General features: G+C 45.4%; 1 protein-coding gene across 1 annotated transcript; it reads right to left on the bottom strand.

The window, feature by feature from the left end:
- Nucleotides 1-22: 22 nt before the first annotated feature.
- ntn5 (netrin 5) lies at nucleotides 23-12,985 on the bottom strand. The gene is made up of 7 exons (XM_041031864.1): nucleotides 12,830-12,985; nucleotides 5,760-7,243; nucleotides 5,415-5,603; nucleotides 3,823-3,972; nucleotides 1,995-2,045; nucleotides 1,133-1,213; nucleotides 23-1,024 (listed from the first exon to the last, which is right to left on the bottom strand). The coding sequence occupies exons 2-7, from the start codon at nucleotides 7,231-7,233 to the stop codon at nucleotides 447-449; spliced, it is 2,523 nt and encodes an 840-aa protein (XP_040887798.1). The 5' UTR covers nucleotides 7,234-7,243; nucleotides 12,830-12,985; the 3' UTR covers nucleotides 23-446.
- Nucleotides 12,986-13,400: the final 415 nt, after the last annotated feature.

Genomic DNA, 13,400 nt, shown 5'->3' with positions numbered 1-13,400 from the left:
AAAATACTGCACGGCCCTTCAGCAGAGTTTAGTCAGACTTTAATTTTTTAAAAGTTTTTTAGTAGAAAATATTAAAATTCACATAATTCACATAGCACCAATTAAATTTTTTTCTTTGGTGAGTATTCTAGATATTCCATCATTTACCACTTTTTGCTGCTGCAGAACTCAGTGCCTCTGTCCTCCATAAAGCACACAAACGCCAACAGTTGCATGAGGAAACGTGTGTTTCTTCACATTTTTAGATCAGCATTTGAACACGGGTTTCTTTTTATAGTCAACCCCTGTTTTTCCCGAAACCCTCAGAAAAAAAGTAAAAAATTCAGAAAAAGCACTTTCTTCTTTTTATAGTAGTTCTCTTTTTGCAAAATGTTCAGAAAGGTGGAGGATGAAAATAAAATCTCAGTCATCCTGTCTTTATTTGTCCTTGTAGTTTTTTTTTTTTTTCATTCAGGACCTTGAGTTGAACACACTAGAACAGGTGTGGTGGGCGAGGGGCTCGCCGCTGTGGATTTAACCTTGCCGTCTGTGTGAGTGTTTGTGTGAGGCACTACTAAGGTTTGAGTCTTGTCCACTTTTGTAGAGTGTGTGTCCACACTGTCAGTGTCTTTCTCAGTCAGCAGGTGAGGGGGGACGTACCCAGACTGGGGTTTTGAGCGCTCCCTGTGATGGCTGTTGGGGGTTTTTGGAGGGCAGCGACCCCTCTTGTCCTGCCCTCGGAAGCCCCTGAGCTTGGAGCTCCAGTGTTCCCGCCACTGGAGGGCCAGAGTAGAGCGGTCCGCCACCAGGCGACTCTCCTCCGGGCCCCAGCCCCGCTCACCTTCCTCTGCGCCAATCAGGAGGAAAGTCCGACCCACGTGGAGGGCGGGGCAGCCGCAGCCAAGGTCCCGGTCGGGGACCCAGAGGGAGTGGGGGCCCCTGCGAACATGGGAGTTGGACCCTGTGCGGAAGACGGTTTGGACAGAGATAGAGAACTGCCACCAGGGACCTGAACGCTCCATCCCTTTCACTTGCACCTTCAGCACTGAGAAAGACAGAGAGTTGCAAAATATACATTTAATCATGGTTTTGTATTATTATTATTACTATTATTATTTCCCAAGCTATGCTAAAAATAAGACACGACACCAACCGTAGTCCTTGAGACAATAGGTCTCCAAGTTCATCCTGACTTTAACCTGAGAAGGCTGGCAGTATGAAACACACTCCTCCGCTGAAGGGAGAGAGGAAAGAGAAAGGGCGAGGGAGGGAGAATGCATCAAATGAGAGGGTATCATTTCACAGCAAGCATATCAGCACATGTCTTTTCCCCTAATTACAATATGGCTGCTTCTATTTGTCATCACAGTATCCTGTGACTAACAGATGACCGCCGAGTGCGGCAGGTGGGACATTCCTCGAGCTGCCACTAGGAGGGAGTGCTTAGCTACTGCATGGGGAGTTAGAGCAGCAGCTCCCCCCCATAAAACAGTTTCAGTTCAAGGTCCCCTCTTGAAAAAAAAAAAAAAAAAGTGCTTTTAGAGAAGCTTTTTTTGTTTTGATATATGATTCCCTAGAAATACCATAAATCTGTTTGTCGTACATGAGGTGACATGAACAGGGTTAACCAGATATGTCTGGAGAGCCACAAAACTTTATTACTCTAGAACTGAGTAATTCAGGGAAAGATGTGCTGTAATTTAAAATAAAGCATTTATATCAGCCAGAGTTTGCTAGCATACATAAAATAACCAGCCAGGAATTTATGTTTTTGTTTAATCCAGTGAAGTGCCTAACAAACCACGGTGCTTTATCACATTGAGGCAAAAATTCTGTAAATCCAGCACAGCCATTCAACAGTCCTGTCACTGATACGCCACATTATCAAATACAGTGAAAGATATTAGGGCACAAATCTCTGAGAACAAACACAGGCTTAAGAAAACAACCAAAGGTCACACACTGAACAGATTAAAATGAAAGACAGTGCGGTTCCCTCCAGTAAATCTGCTCACCTATGCTGTACTGAGGTTGGTACACTGGGGTCGGAGCGACCTCTTGAATTCCTGCGAACATAAACACAGTTTCAGACAGGTGACAGGAACAGATACACAGACGAGCGTCGGCCTTCTGTACCTACACAAGCTGTCAGGTTGTTGCAGCTGTGTGTGTTATGTGTGTTATGCTTGAATGCCTCTCGGTGCGCGAGGCACGCCTGTGCAGAGGATAAGCAAGTGTCAAACTGTCTGTTTGTGTGGTCCTTTTTATGGGCTAGAAACACACAAGATACAAACTTTACTTTTAGTAATTCAATAAGGTCAAACCGTCGCTTCTTGTATGGGTTTGTCTCGAACTTTAAACAGTCTAATAAAGTTTGACTGTGTGTGTGTGTGTCCATGAACTTGTGGATGGAAAATGAACAACCTGCTGGTCTGTACATACATTATCCAGGCCCCTTGTAAAAGTGTGTGTGTGACAGTACGGCCATATATTACCAAGCTCACGCTCCGCCCCCCCCCCTTCTCCGCTCATGTCCTGTCCTCTCTGACACAACTGGGCCAGTGACACCCTACACCCCCACCCTGCTGACTGTCCCCCGACTTTTAAAAGACAGGAAGTCGCTGTGTGTTTGTGGATGCACATACTGTATATGTGAGAGATCACAATGCAGCAGTCGAGGGCACCTGGATGCCAGTGCGTCACCTGAGTTTCAGCACCGATACCACAAATATACTTTTGATTTCTGACGATGTTTTCATTTATCAAAAGACGCCAAAGGAGAAATTGTGATTCAAATCCAGAAATATCTAATCAAAGAATAAATAAAACACAACCTGACCATAAATCAGACCATCACCTAGATGATACCTAAAAAAAAAGAGAAAGAAATACAGATACTGACTTTGGATAAAATTCAGTATCTATCTACAAAAAGTTTCAGTGGAAGCTAACTTTAAGTTTAGCCCGGCCTTTTGGTCTGTCCTATGAGAGGAGGATCCGAGGTGTTGGATGTGGTGGTGTTGGGAGGGAGGGGGTAAGAGATGCTATACATAGCCTGAGATGGCCTGGCAGTAAAAACAAACAAGGTTTTCTTTCACTCACTCCTTTCACTGGGAGAGTTATGAGTCTGGGCCCTGGGATGGGGGCGTTTTGAGCTGCACGACAGGTGTGAAGCCCGTCGCTGCTGGCTCCCTATGTCACCTGATTGGGGCTTACAGAAGCGTTAGTGTCTGTGTAGTTGTCGGCACTCGTGCGATTAGTTGGGCGAGTGCACGTGGATTAGCGCTCATGGCTGAGGTTCGATGCTGCTCGGGAGAAGAGATATGAGCAGCAACAAGCCGCTCGATCTGACGCTCATCCCAGATCAGCTGGAGATGAGGTTTCCCTGCAGCGGTCAGCTCATGTTAACGCTGCTATGGAAACTGTCTCCAGGGATGATGAAAAGGGGACACGCTGGGAGATGGGGCCAAATTAGTCCGGACAGCAGCGGCCCCTTTTATATTGAGCTACTATTTGATAAAGGATTAGACCTCTTGATAGGATGTTTAATCCATTTAGGCCACGAGCAAATGAGTTTGAAGGAGAAATTAAAGAGGTCACTTTGTCATGACTGACAACAAACTATTAAAAGTCTGTGATATATTTGAAAAGGGCAGCATAGAGAGATATTATTTTAGATAAGTTACCCATATTTTCTGCTCTGATGGCCCAGTCAGTTTACAACAAAAGATGCTAAACATCATGCTACTTCTAATTTTAAAGATAGCCTCCATACAAAAGTGTGTACAGTAACTGACAGTTTTCCAGACTCTGACTGAACGCCAACACTGGCTGTAAACTTACGAATGCAGGGCCGCAGAGGTGATTTGCCCTGCTTGTATCCTGGGGCACAGCGGTTGCACCTGAGGCCGGTCACCCCTTCTCGACACAGACACTGACCTGATGTCTGGTTGCACCAGCGACCCACGGCTCCCAAAGGATGGCACTGACATGCTGGAGAAGAGAATGAAAAGAATTTGTCTTAATTTTTTTTGTAGCCTGGAGATAAAACCAGTGCAACAAGCTGAAAATCCAACACTGGCAAACCTTAGTTTTGTTAGTTTGTTTACCCCTGTATGTCGAATATTTACTTGTTTTGATTTTTTTTTTGGTTTTTGTTCTCCGTGATCTAGTTGCTAACTTGTCTGTCTGCGACTTGGTGCTGGACAGGAAGCCTGCAACGCCTTCATAAAAACTTCTTTTGTAGAAACAGCTGCCTGCTGGAAACAATGTTGATGAGAGTGAACCAAAACAGTAAAGTGTTGGGCACCTGAAGCCAAAACAATGAGCTGACACATAATCATTTAAAACATTGCTTATAAAAATAAAAATATTAGGTAATGCAACTTTAAAGAAAGCTGGTTCAGACCAATGAAGGTCAACAGCAAACATCTGTGCTGAGGGAGTGTCCCTGAGCAAGACACAAGACCTTTACTGGCACCTTTAGCTGCCCTGATGGGTAAACAAAGACAAATTCCTCCATGAGGGTATTAACTGAATATCACATCATTAGTTTGGTTTACAGAAAACATCAGCACATTTGCAACATATCAAACTTTGTGTATGTTTGTCCTGGACGTATTTCCTTCATTGTTCCCGGTGCTTTTAGTCTGCAAACCTTCATGAAACTGGAGACCAATCCTGAGTCTGAATTAATTTCTCCTCTGTTTTCACTTCCCTTCATAGTGTCCACTGTGGTGCTGTATAATGATTACTGCCTGGATTTGCCATGGTTTACACTGCAAAGCTTTTTATTTACCACTACTATCACAGGATAAGACCCAATGAGAGAAGACAGATAGAGAAAGGAAGCCACACTTGAGCAGCTCTGCTCACACTCTACTAATGTTTACACAAGTCCTTACAACCTGACAGGAGAAAATGAGTGATTATATCAGCACTGGCCTCTGAATGGTAACTCGGTGAAATATAACATCAATAAATTGAAGCTGAGATGTGAGACTGTGCGGCGGAAGATGTGAATTTGCAGGTTGCTATTATTTCAAGCACAAAAAAAAGGATAACACATGGGGATGTTTAATCTGAGCTTTTTTTTTTTCCATCCCAGCACGTGTGTCATGCTCAAAGAGAGCCCATTAACTTTGGGTATATTAGGCCCGTGTTCGAGCTTCCAAAGGAGCGTGCCAGAGTGTCACAGTCACTCAGGACATGTGACCAGTCAAAGGTCGGGGGTCACGGCAGATGCCAACCGGTGGTAACGACGGGGGACAAGGGTGGCAGCCCAGTGGGGTTTTTGTGTGGGTTTTTGTGTGCGTATCACTAACAGGAATAGCTGTCCACTCTCACAATGTAACCACCCCATAAACACTTCTGTACGCTCGGACAGAGACAGAACGGCCATGTAAACACACACACACACACATCTGGTGACTGACGTTGGCAGGCCTTGCGGTGCTTCAGTGGCTTGCTGTGGTCGCGGGTGTATCCGTTCTGGCAGTACTGGCAGTGGCGTCCGGCCGTGTGGTGGCGACACTTCTGACACACACCTCCGCTGCGTCGGCCCGACTGCTGAAACACCTCCATGCTGAAGCGGCACTTGTTTGAATGACCGTTACATTCGCAGGCTGGACACAAGAAGAAAAAAACAATAAAATACCAATGACAAAAAAAACAATCTGATCTCTGAAATTTTGAAATTTTAAACGTTCAGGTCACAAAAAATCACACTTCAGATAAACTGGTATCACTGTGCATGGCTTTAACACAGTTTCATGACTCACCAACACAGGGGTTTGGGTGTGTGGGTGTAGCTCGATGCCATGGTCTGTCAAAGTAGAAATCCTCACACACATCACAGTCTGGCCCCGCCGTGTGATGCTCGCACACACATACTGCCCGGCCTGTGTCGTCACGGCGACACCTGGAAGCGTGCCCGTTACATTTACACCTGCCTCCGACCTGCAGATCCGAGAGGGCCAGAGGAGCTCGGACAGGAGAGATCAGGGCGGAGGGCGTAGCCACATGCAGATTCCTGGCACTTTGTCTCGTGTTGAGATTGTTGTTCCTCCTCTTCCTCAATTCCCGCCCTTTGTTGCCCCTGCTCTGCCCCTCTACGGTCCAATTACAGCCACCATTGGGGCAAGGAAGCCAATGAGTGTCCTCCTTCTTACGGCCACGCCCTCTACCTTTCCCGCCTTTCTTTGAAGAAGTGAGCGTGTCCAGGCCAAAACCAACTCCCCCTTCTTTGCTGGTCACATTATGTCCATCTTCATCTTGGCCTGACCCTTTATTGTGACCCTTCCTTCCATGTTTGTCCACTTTCTCTCCTTTGTTTCTCCCCCTTATCTCTGAGTTTTTTGTCTCCCTGTTAAAAAATGCCAGTGTATTATCTTTGTTTAACTTGTCGACCTGATCTCCAGTGCGGCCCTTGTAGCCTGGTCTCCACCTCAAAAGCTCAGTCCCTCTGTCATCTTCTCCACCATCACGCCTTCGTGACTCTTCCTTTTTATCTGAGCTTCCGGCCTTGGTGACTTTGGACACCTGATGGAAGACCACACGCACGTCTGTGGCCGTCACCCAGTCCTGGAGGGTGGGACTGTGGTCAAAGTCAGAAGAGGACAGTCGTCCATCCAGGGTAGAGAAGGCCAGCACCATGCCACCCCTCTGCTTTTGCAGGGGGCGAGGGTCTGAGCAGAGAGGTTCTGTCTCTTGGTGCCTGGTCTGGGCCACCGTCTGGGAGGGCAGCCCAAAGTTTCCCAGGCAGTCGCTGGAGTAGTGCTGCATTGGCCTCCAGGTGCGCCCGTAGTCCATCGATTTGAGGATGGAGATGGAGATGGGATCTGATGGTTCCCCCTGGTGGCAGAACTGCAAACTTATGTAGGTGATCTCAAAGCGACGGCCCAGTGGTACGGTGAGGACCCATTCCCCGGTGTCAGTACCTCTGTGAGCCATCCAGCAGGTGAGGTTATGAGGATTGTGGAGGTCTGTCAAGGTGGTGATGTTGCTGTCATAATCAAGCCCTTGTAGCGCGTGACTAGCATTGACCGGGACCCCATAGGCAGCGTTGATGAACTCCGACAGACAGTGTCGTGGGCGGCCGTCTAGGTGGTAGCAGGGATCGTGAGGCGAAGTCCAGCTCAACGGGGTGTGGGAAAGGGAAGAGGAGACGAGGGATGAAGGGAGGAAAAGGAGGAGTAGAAGGAAAACAGGGAAGAGAGAGGTGGAGGGGGGAGGGGAGAAGGGTAGAAACATCATGTCATCGAGCCTGTGGAAGAAAAGAGAAAACCATGGGAGTTAGATCATAAAAGAAAAAGAAAAAACATAAACTGATTGATTTATATGACTTGCATTTATAGCCAAAGAAGGAAATCTAAGATCGACCACCTGTGCCTTTATTGAAAACACACGATACCAGCTCACTGCATCCCTTCAACTGCACCTTATTGGCTCTCAGTAGATGCCAGTAAAGATCTCATCCCGTAAAAATGTAATCTCCGCTCTTCTCAGCAGTGTCGGCCACTGGTTTGAACCCGCGACCTTGACAACCTTTAAGAATGAATTCGTCTTAAAACTCCCTTCAACCCCGTGGATGAGTGGGGGTGAAGAAGGGCGCGCACCCAGCGGGTCTGTCTGAAATGACAAAAAGCATGCCCGACAGCTGGGGCTAAACCCTGAGCTGGACCACATCCATCACGTTTATGGCTCTCCTTTTCAAATCACTTTACCGTTGGTCAGTGCTGCAGGCGAACGAGGGGGCTGAGCATGAGCGGTGCGAAGTGTTATCGAGCCGAAAAGAGGGTATGAGAAAACAGACAGAAAGAAAAGAGGGGAGGAAAGAAGGGGAGGTGGAGATTAGTGTTTGGGATGGTAGGAAATGATTTATAGATCAAAATGTGTGTTCAGCTTGAGCCCCTACATGGGTACTTCCGTGGTAAAGACAAACACGGACTTGTGTATGTCCGCAGTGCGAACAAATCCCTTCCCGTCTCTTACAACTGCTGATGAGAGTAATTTATTCCTCTGTCAAGATTTGATACCCGAGAGCGTTAATTTTGGCATGTGGAAATAACAAACATTAAATCTACTTTCTCCGGAAACAGTGATTTATTGTTTTTCACGGGAAGCCCAGAAGCACATTCCCTACAAGCATTTCTTTTAGTTGTTTTTATGAAGAAAGTTCACACTTTCCACTTTTTTGTTTTTCAGTCATTGTTTCTTTCCCTCTGCAGACGGCTGTCACCTTCTCATCAATAACTACCTTCCTTTCACATTTTGAAACAACTTTCCCCCTGCTTTTCCTCCATCTCCCTGTCCGTCTATCACCTGCCCCCTTCATTCTGTTCTGGGAATATTCTTAACTGCTGCGAGATTGATGATGTCCTAACAAGCGTTTGACACTGACAGCAAAGTCAGCAGGGCTGCATAAACCAAACCCGTAGGAGAGGACGGGGCAGAGAGCCTCTCCGGCCTCGTCATCCCGCTCAATTAGCCAACGACCGAAATATGAGGCTTCCCTCAGGGACCACACAGCTCTGAGAGGCCTGCGAGGAGGCCACCGCACACCCTCTGCTGCCTCGGACAAGCCGCTCCGTTCTTGACCTCCAAAACAGAAGACCTGCCAAAAAAGTGGCTCGGTTAAACCTGCTTGAGGATAAAAGGGAAAACCAGGCACGTCAGGTGACTCTGCTTTGTGAAGTTTCTACAGGAAATGCCACAAACAACGAGCGCAGTGATGAGCGGTCTGACTGTGACCCTGGTGCCACCGAGCCACATTCCTGGGGTCCAGAATGCCTCGGCTGGTCATTCCTGACGTGTCGAGACATGCCCCACGGGAATCTGAACGCACTGATAAAAAGCCGGACTTATAAGTTGATCGGATGATTAATTAGGTCTCTGGTTTCATTCGGTGTCGATGTCTTGACTGTGTAAGAAAGGAAAATAGTGTCAAAGGGGATTATGAAAAGGGTAAAGGTTATTCAAGGATTCAGGGAAGTAGAGGAGCCTCGAGAGTACTCTGGATGGGGAATGACGAGTGAGCGTAGGCGGGTGGGGGTATGCAGTTGGGGTGGGTGAAACACACAAGGCTAGGAGAGAAAGGGGGCGGTTGTTTAACATTCCCATGACATGCCCTTGCTCTTGTCTTTGTCACATTACATGACTAATTAAACATTGGCCCATTACAACCACTTTGATAAATGGATGCTCATCTGAGAGAGGCCCCTGAGGTTTTTAATGCGCCCCACTAGGCCAAATCCAGACCCTGTCTTCTTCCGAAACCAGATCATCTGTCTGGCACTGCCACTGCAACCCACCGGATATGGTTTCAACGGTTTTTCTCTGCCGCTTTCCATAAATTCACGGCCAGGGTGTCGGAAGAACACGTTGAAGATGAGTGGCATTCCCTGTAAAGCGTGATTTGATGAGAAGATGAGAAGATTTTAAACCGCTTTTTTTGTTAATATATACTGCCTACAAATAGCATGTGTGTGTGAAAGAGGACATCATCCTCTTTTCCTCAAATTGGGGTCTAAAAATTAATCCTTAAAAAAAAAAACAAATAATCCTCCATTTTGGAGACATTAAGTCTCAGCGAAAAAGTTTTGAAATAACTTGGCAGCAATCTGTGTCTTTTCAAAAAGCTTATACAGCCAAATAGTGGTATGATGAGATCAACAACATCTCCGGCGGGTGATCTTTAGAAGCAGCTATGCTTGGCTGGCAAGTGGCTGGAAAAATACTTGCTGACAACCTGGGGGCATGTTTACAGCATAGTCGAACAGAAGAGAGCGAGGAGACCGCCGCTAATGTTCGGGCTCGAAGCCGGAGCAACAAGCTACAGTCCATATTGATTTCCTAATGTAAATCTCCTTCACTCATTCTTCAGTTTGTTGAAATGCAATTAAGTGCAATTAAAGGGGGATGACTAGAGGCAGACGTGAATTTGTAGGGTAATAAAAGGTGAATAATGGTCTGTTTAAAAAAGATGCAAGTAGAGCCATGAAGATTTTTTTGTATGTACATGTAGTTTGGCCTCTCTGGGGTCCCATCCCTTTAAATTTTCTTGTTTTTTGATGATTTGCTTTTTTTAAGCGGGGCTGGAAAGGGAATTTAGGGGTGGATTTAGCAGGAAATGAGGACTTTAAGTTACGGAAATGTAGTGCATAAACCTCTTGTGTGTGGTATTCTCTCTTACTACCTGTTAACTCACTTTGGCCTGTTCTCACTTTCGAGCTGTGGGCCTGTCTGAGGTCTAGAGTCTGGGTCTGGAGCTGTTCTGGTGAGCAGATGAGCTGGATTTGGCCTGTCTCACACATTTTAACATTCCTCGTCATGGACAGAAGCCACGAGCGGAGCAAGACGGAGGCAAATATTTTAAATTCGTATTGCTCTGCTACTTCGTGATGAGTTTCAGAAGACTAAATTGTGGTTTGTATAAATAAACATGAGGCTGTGCAGTTTAAAGAGAGTTTTATATCAGTCGCTGGGAAGATTTCCCAGGGTTCTACATTGCAACTTTGCTCCAAGACACGGAGCCTTTAAATAAATATGATCAATTATATAAGCTCTCTCTTATAGCCTGCATGTTTGAAGCTGAACCAAGGCACCTGTTGGCGCATGTTACCACACTGACACCTTTGTTAATTTGCAATTGTCCTCAGCCGGTCAGAAATACAACACTGGGCTCTGGGTGAGAAGAGAGAGGCTACGTATGCGGTCTGTATTCCCAAACTGCATTCCTGCCTGCACAGTTGAAGCCCATGTGTGTGTTATTCCACACGGAGCAGATTCCAGGAGCTCTGTTTTAGGTGTAATAATCTAATTTTAGTGGGGCAGCCCTGGAGGTGGAAGCAACAGACAGCACAAAATGGATTATCACTGCCTGTATCTTTAGCTAAAGGCCTCTGTCCTTCACGTTTGCACCTCCAACAAACCGCCGATCCGGTGCATGTGCGGGGCCCCCAGGGGCCAGCTCTACCTCCACAGACACACGGAGGGTGCCTCTGCCTCTGCGTTGACCCATGCTTGCTTCATTTTTGAATAAGAAAACACATGTCACCCACTTGATATTTAAGTTTCCTGTCAATTCTTCTCCCCCCTCTTTACAGCCTCATACAAGTTGGCAGGAGGCTTTCTGAGCAGCTCCAGCTTCACATGTTGATATTGAAAAACAGATGGAAATGAAATCATTGTGATTCTATGTTGCAGTCACGCCAACGACAACCTCGGGCATGATGGAAATAAAAGTAAGGCCTCTGGCTGCAACTGCGTGTCAATTAAATCCACAGTGGGTTAATAATGAGGAGCAGGCGGTAAAAGAAAACAAAAACACTCCGGGCTGCGTCCTTTATGAGCACAGAAACAAACATAAAACTCCAGAGATTTTTTTTTTTTTTTTGTCAATTGATTCATTATTGAACATGATTACAAGATTATAAAAACAAATACACAACAACCTGTTTTTAATTAATTTCTACAGCAGAGTGCATTAAAGGCCTCAACTGTAAAATTGCACTCTCCTAGAAATGTGTGCACCTATATCCTAAAATAAATTAAAAAAATAAAAGGAGCAATCTGTGTATATGACTCTTAAGAGAAACACGGTATATTTTCTCTTGGATACAAGTGCTGCAAAGGAAATTTGGGGAAAAACGAATTAACCACAGAGGGACCTTTAGAAGACAAACAGCCTGGAGTCACCCGCAGGTTGCGGGCGTTGCATTTAAGGGACCTGAGAATAATGATTCACTTGCCACGGTTCATTAAACTTAAATGTTTATCATGTTTAGTCTGATTACTTTGGCAAGAGCTAAGAGCGAAGTCCGGAGCCTAATTGCATCAATTCTGCAGAGCTAATTACACTTGTTAAGCACAAATTGGCTGCAGTCAATTAGCTTTATCTTCCAGAAAGGAACAATAATATTTACAGTGTGAGTCTATCACCGTTTGATCAAACAACTTCATTCTGATTTAAAGAAAAAAAAATCTTGATAATTAGTTGCATGTGTTTTGCATTTGGTACAAATTATGCCAGGTTCGGTCCAGCTAATTAAAAACCCTCATGCAGTTGTGTTATGTTCAGATTTTATGTTTTGATATTCTGTATTTCATCTGATCCGCAGCAGCAGGACACGGTGACAGAAAACTAACATATGTGCTTAAAATTGCTCACAGTTATCATAATAAAAGTGGGACTGTCCCGGCGGCAACATGCACTGACCGTCTGTGGGGGAAAAAAGTTATTAAAGTTAAGGAAATATAGACCTGGTTTTTAAAATAAAAATTCCAGCTTTGTGTTTGTGATTACATGAGTTATAAGAAAAACTATTTATGAACCTAAGTTAATCACAGTTCATTAATAATACTGTAGCAAATCAAACTCCATTTGGCCTGTTTGCCTAATGGGTTTATACAGCAAAAATCCATTAAATACAGCACAATAAACGTCAGTATCCAAAGGCTCTGTATCCAGTATTTTAAAGTAAAATTATTATAATTAATAAGAACTTTTTAAAATGTCTGAAACTCGCCTATCGGCTGAATTTCTAAGTATAAGCTGAGCAGCAATGACATTTCATCCTTTTGGTAAATTACTTAATACTTTACAGCGGAAAACGCAACGTGTAGTGATAAATTTTCCCCTAATATAATTTTAATAGACATTTTGCAGATACATTTGTGTGAGTTTCTGCTTTCAGTGACAAAAAGAACAGGATCAGACTTGCCGTCCGTTTGCTGCTCCTCTTTACGCGCGACTTGAACAGCGAGAAAACCTTTACAAGCACCTCCAGTCTCACAGAGTCCCAGCCAATAAACATTATGAAAGAGGATGAAATAAATCACCAGTGCTCACCATGTGCGTCCCACTGAGTCTCCTTCTCCTTACTTCTTCTGCTCCTGCGATCCTTCCTGATCATTGAGAGGTGCGCAGCAAGTGTCCGGACATCCAGCTCCAGCTCGTCTGCATGAGGAGCAGAGCAGAGGACCGACCTACCGAGAGGGGGCAACACACCGGGTGCGGGAGGAGGAGGAGGAGGAGGTGGGGAGGGAGGCAAATTACCGGGATCAGCTGGGAGGTGTCTCTCCTTATAGTAACTGAACTGAAAGAGCTCCCACCTCGAGAGGAGCCACTTCCTGCTTGACGCACGGCGCAGCTCTGCCAAACTGGCTCACATGGCAAATACATATCCATCAAACTCCAACAAGGACGTTAGTGAACCGGATTCACTCGGCTGATAACCTTTTCACAGTCCAATGTTTTGTTGATTTCAGGTTCAGAATGTTTGTGTAGCGCCTTCTTTGGACAATCTACATGTTGATACCCAGAACTCCTTCTGTCTTATGTCTTCCTAACTAGCCTATTAACCACTAACTATTTTGTGTAAGTGATCTTTTGTCAACAATACATTGCATGTGCAAAAAAG

Source organism: Toxotes jaculatrix, chromosome 23 (genome assembly GCF_017976425.1).
Source record: "Toxotes jaculatrix isolate fToxJac2 chromosome 23, fToxJac2.pri, whole genome shotgun sequence".
NCBI lineage: Eukaryota > Metazoa > Chordata > Actinopteri > Toxotidae > Toxotes > Toxotes jaculatrix.
Note: the sequence above shows the minus strand (reverse complement) of the source record. Positions and strands in the feature narration are given on the sequence as shown.

Excerpts from the sequence above, each read along its gene's own strand:
- ntn5 (XM_041031864.1), bottom strand. The coding sequence starts at position 7,233 with ATGATGTTTCTACCCTTCTCCCCTCCCCCCTCCACCTCTCTCTTCCCT. Across the intron at positions 2,046-3,822 it reads ACCTCTGCGGCCCTGCATTC|GAATTCAAGAGGTCGCTCCG; the intron begins GTAAGTTTACAG and ends TTATGTTCGCAG. Across the intron at positions 1,214-1,994 it reads CCAACCTCAGTACAGCATAG|CGGAGGAGTGTGTTTCATAC; the intron begins GTGAGCAGATTT and ends CTCTCCCTTCAG.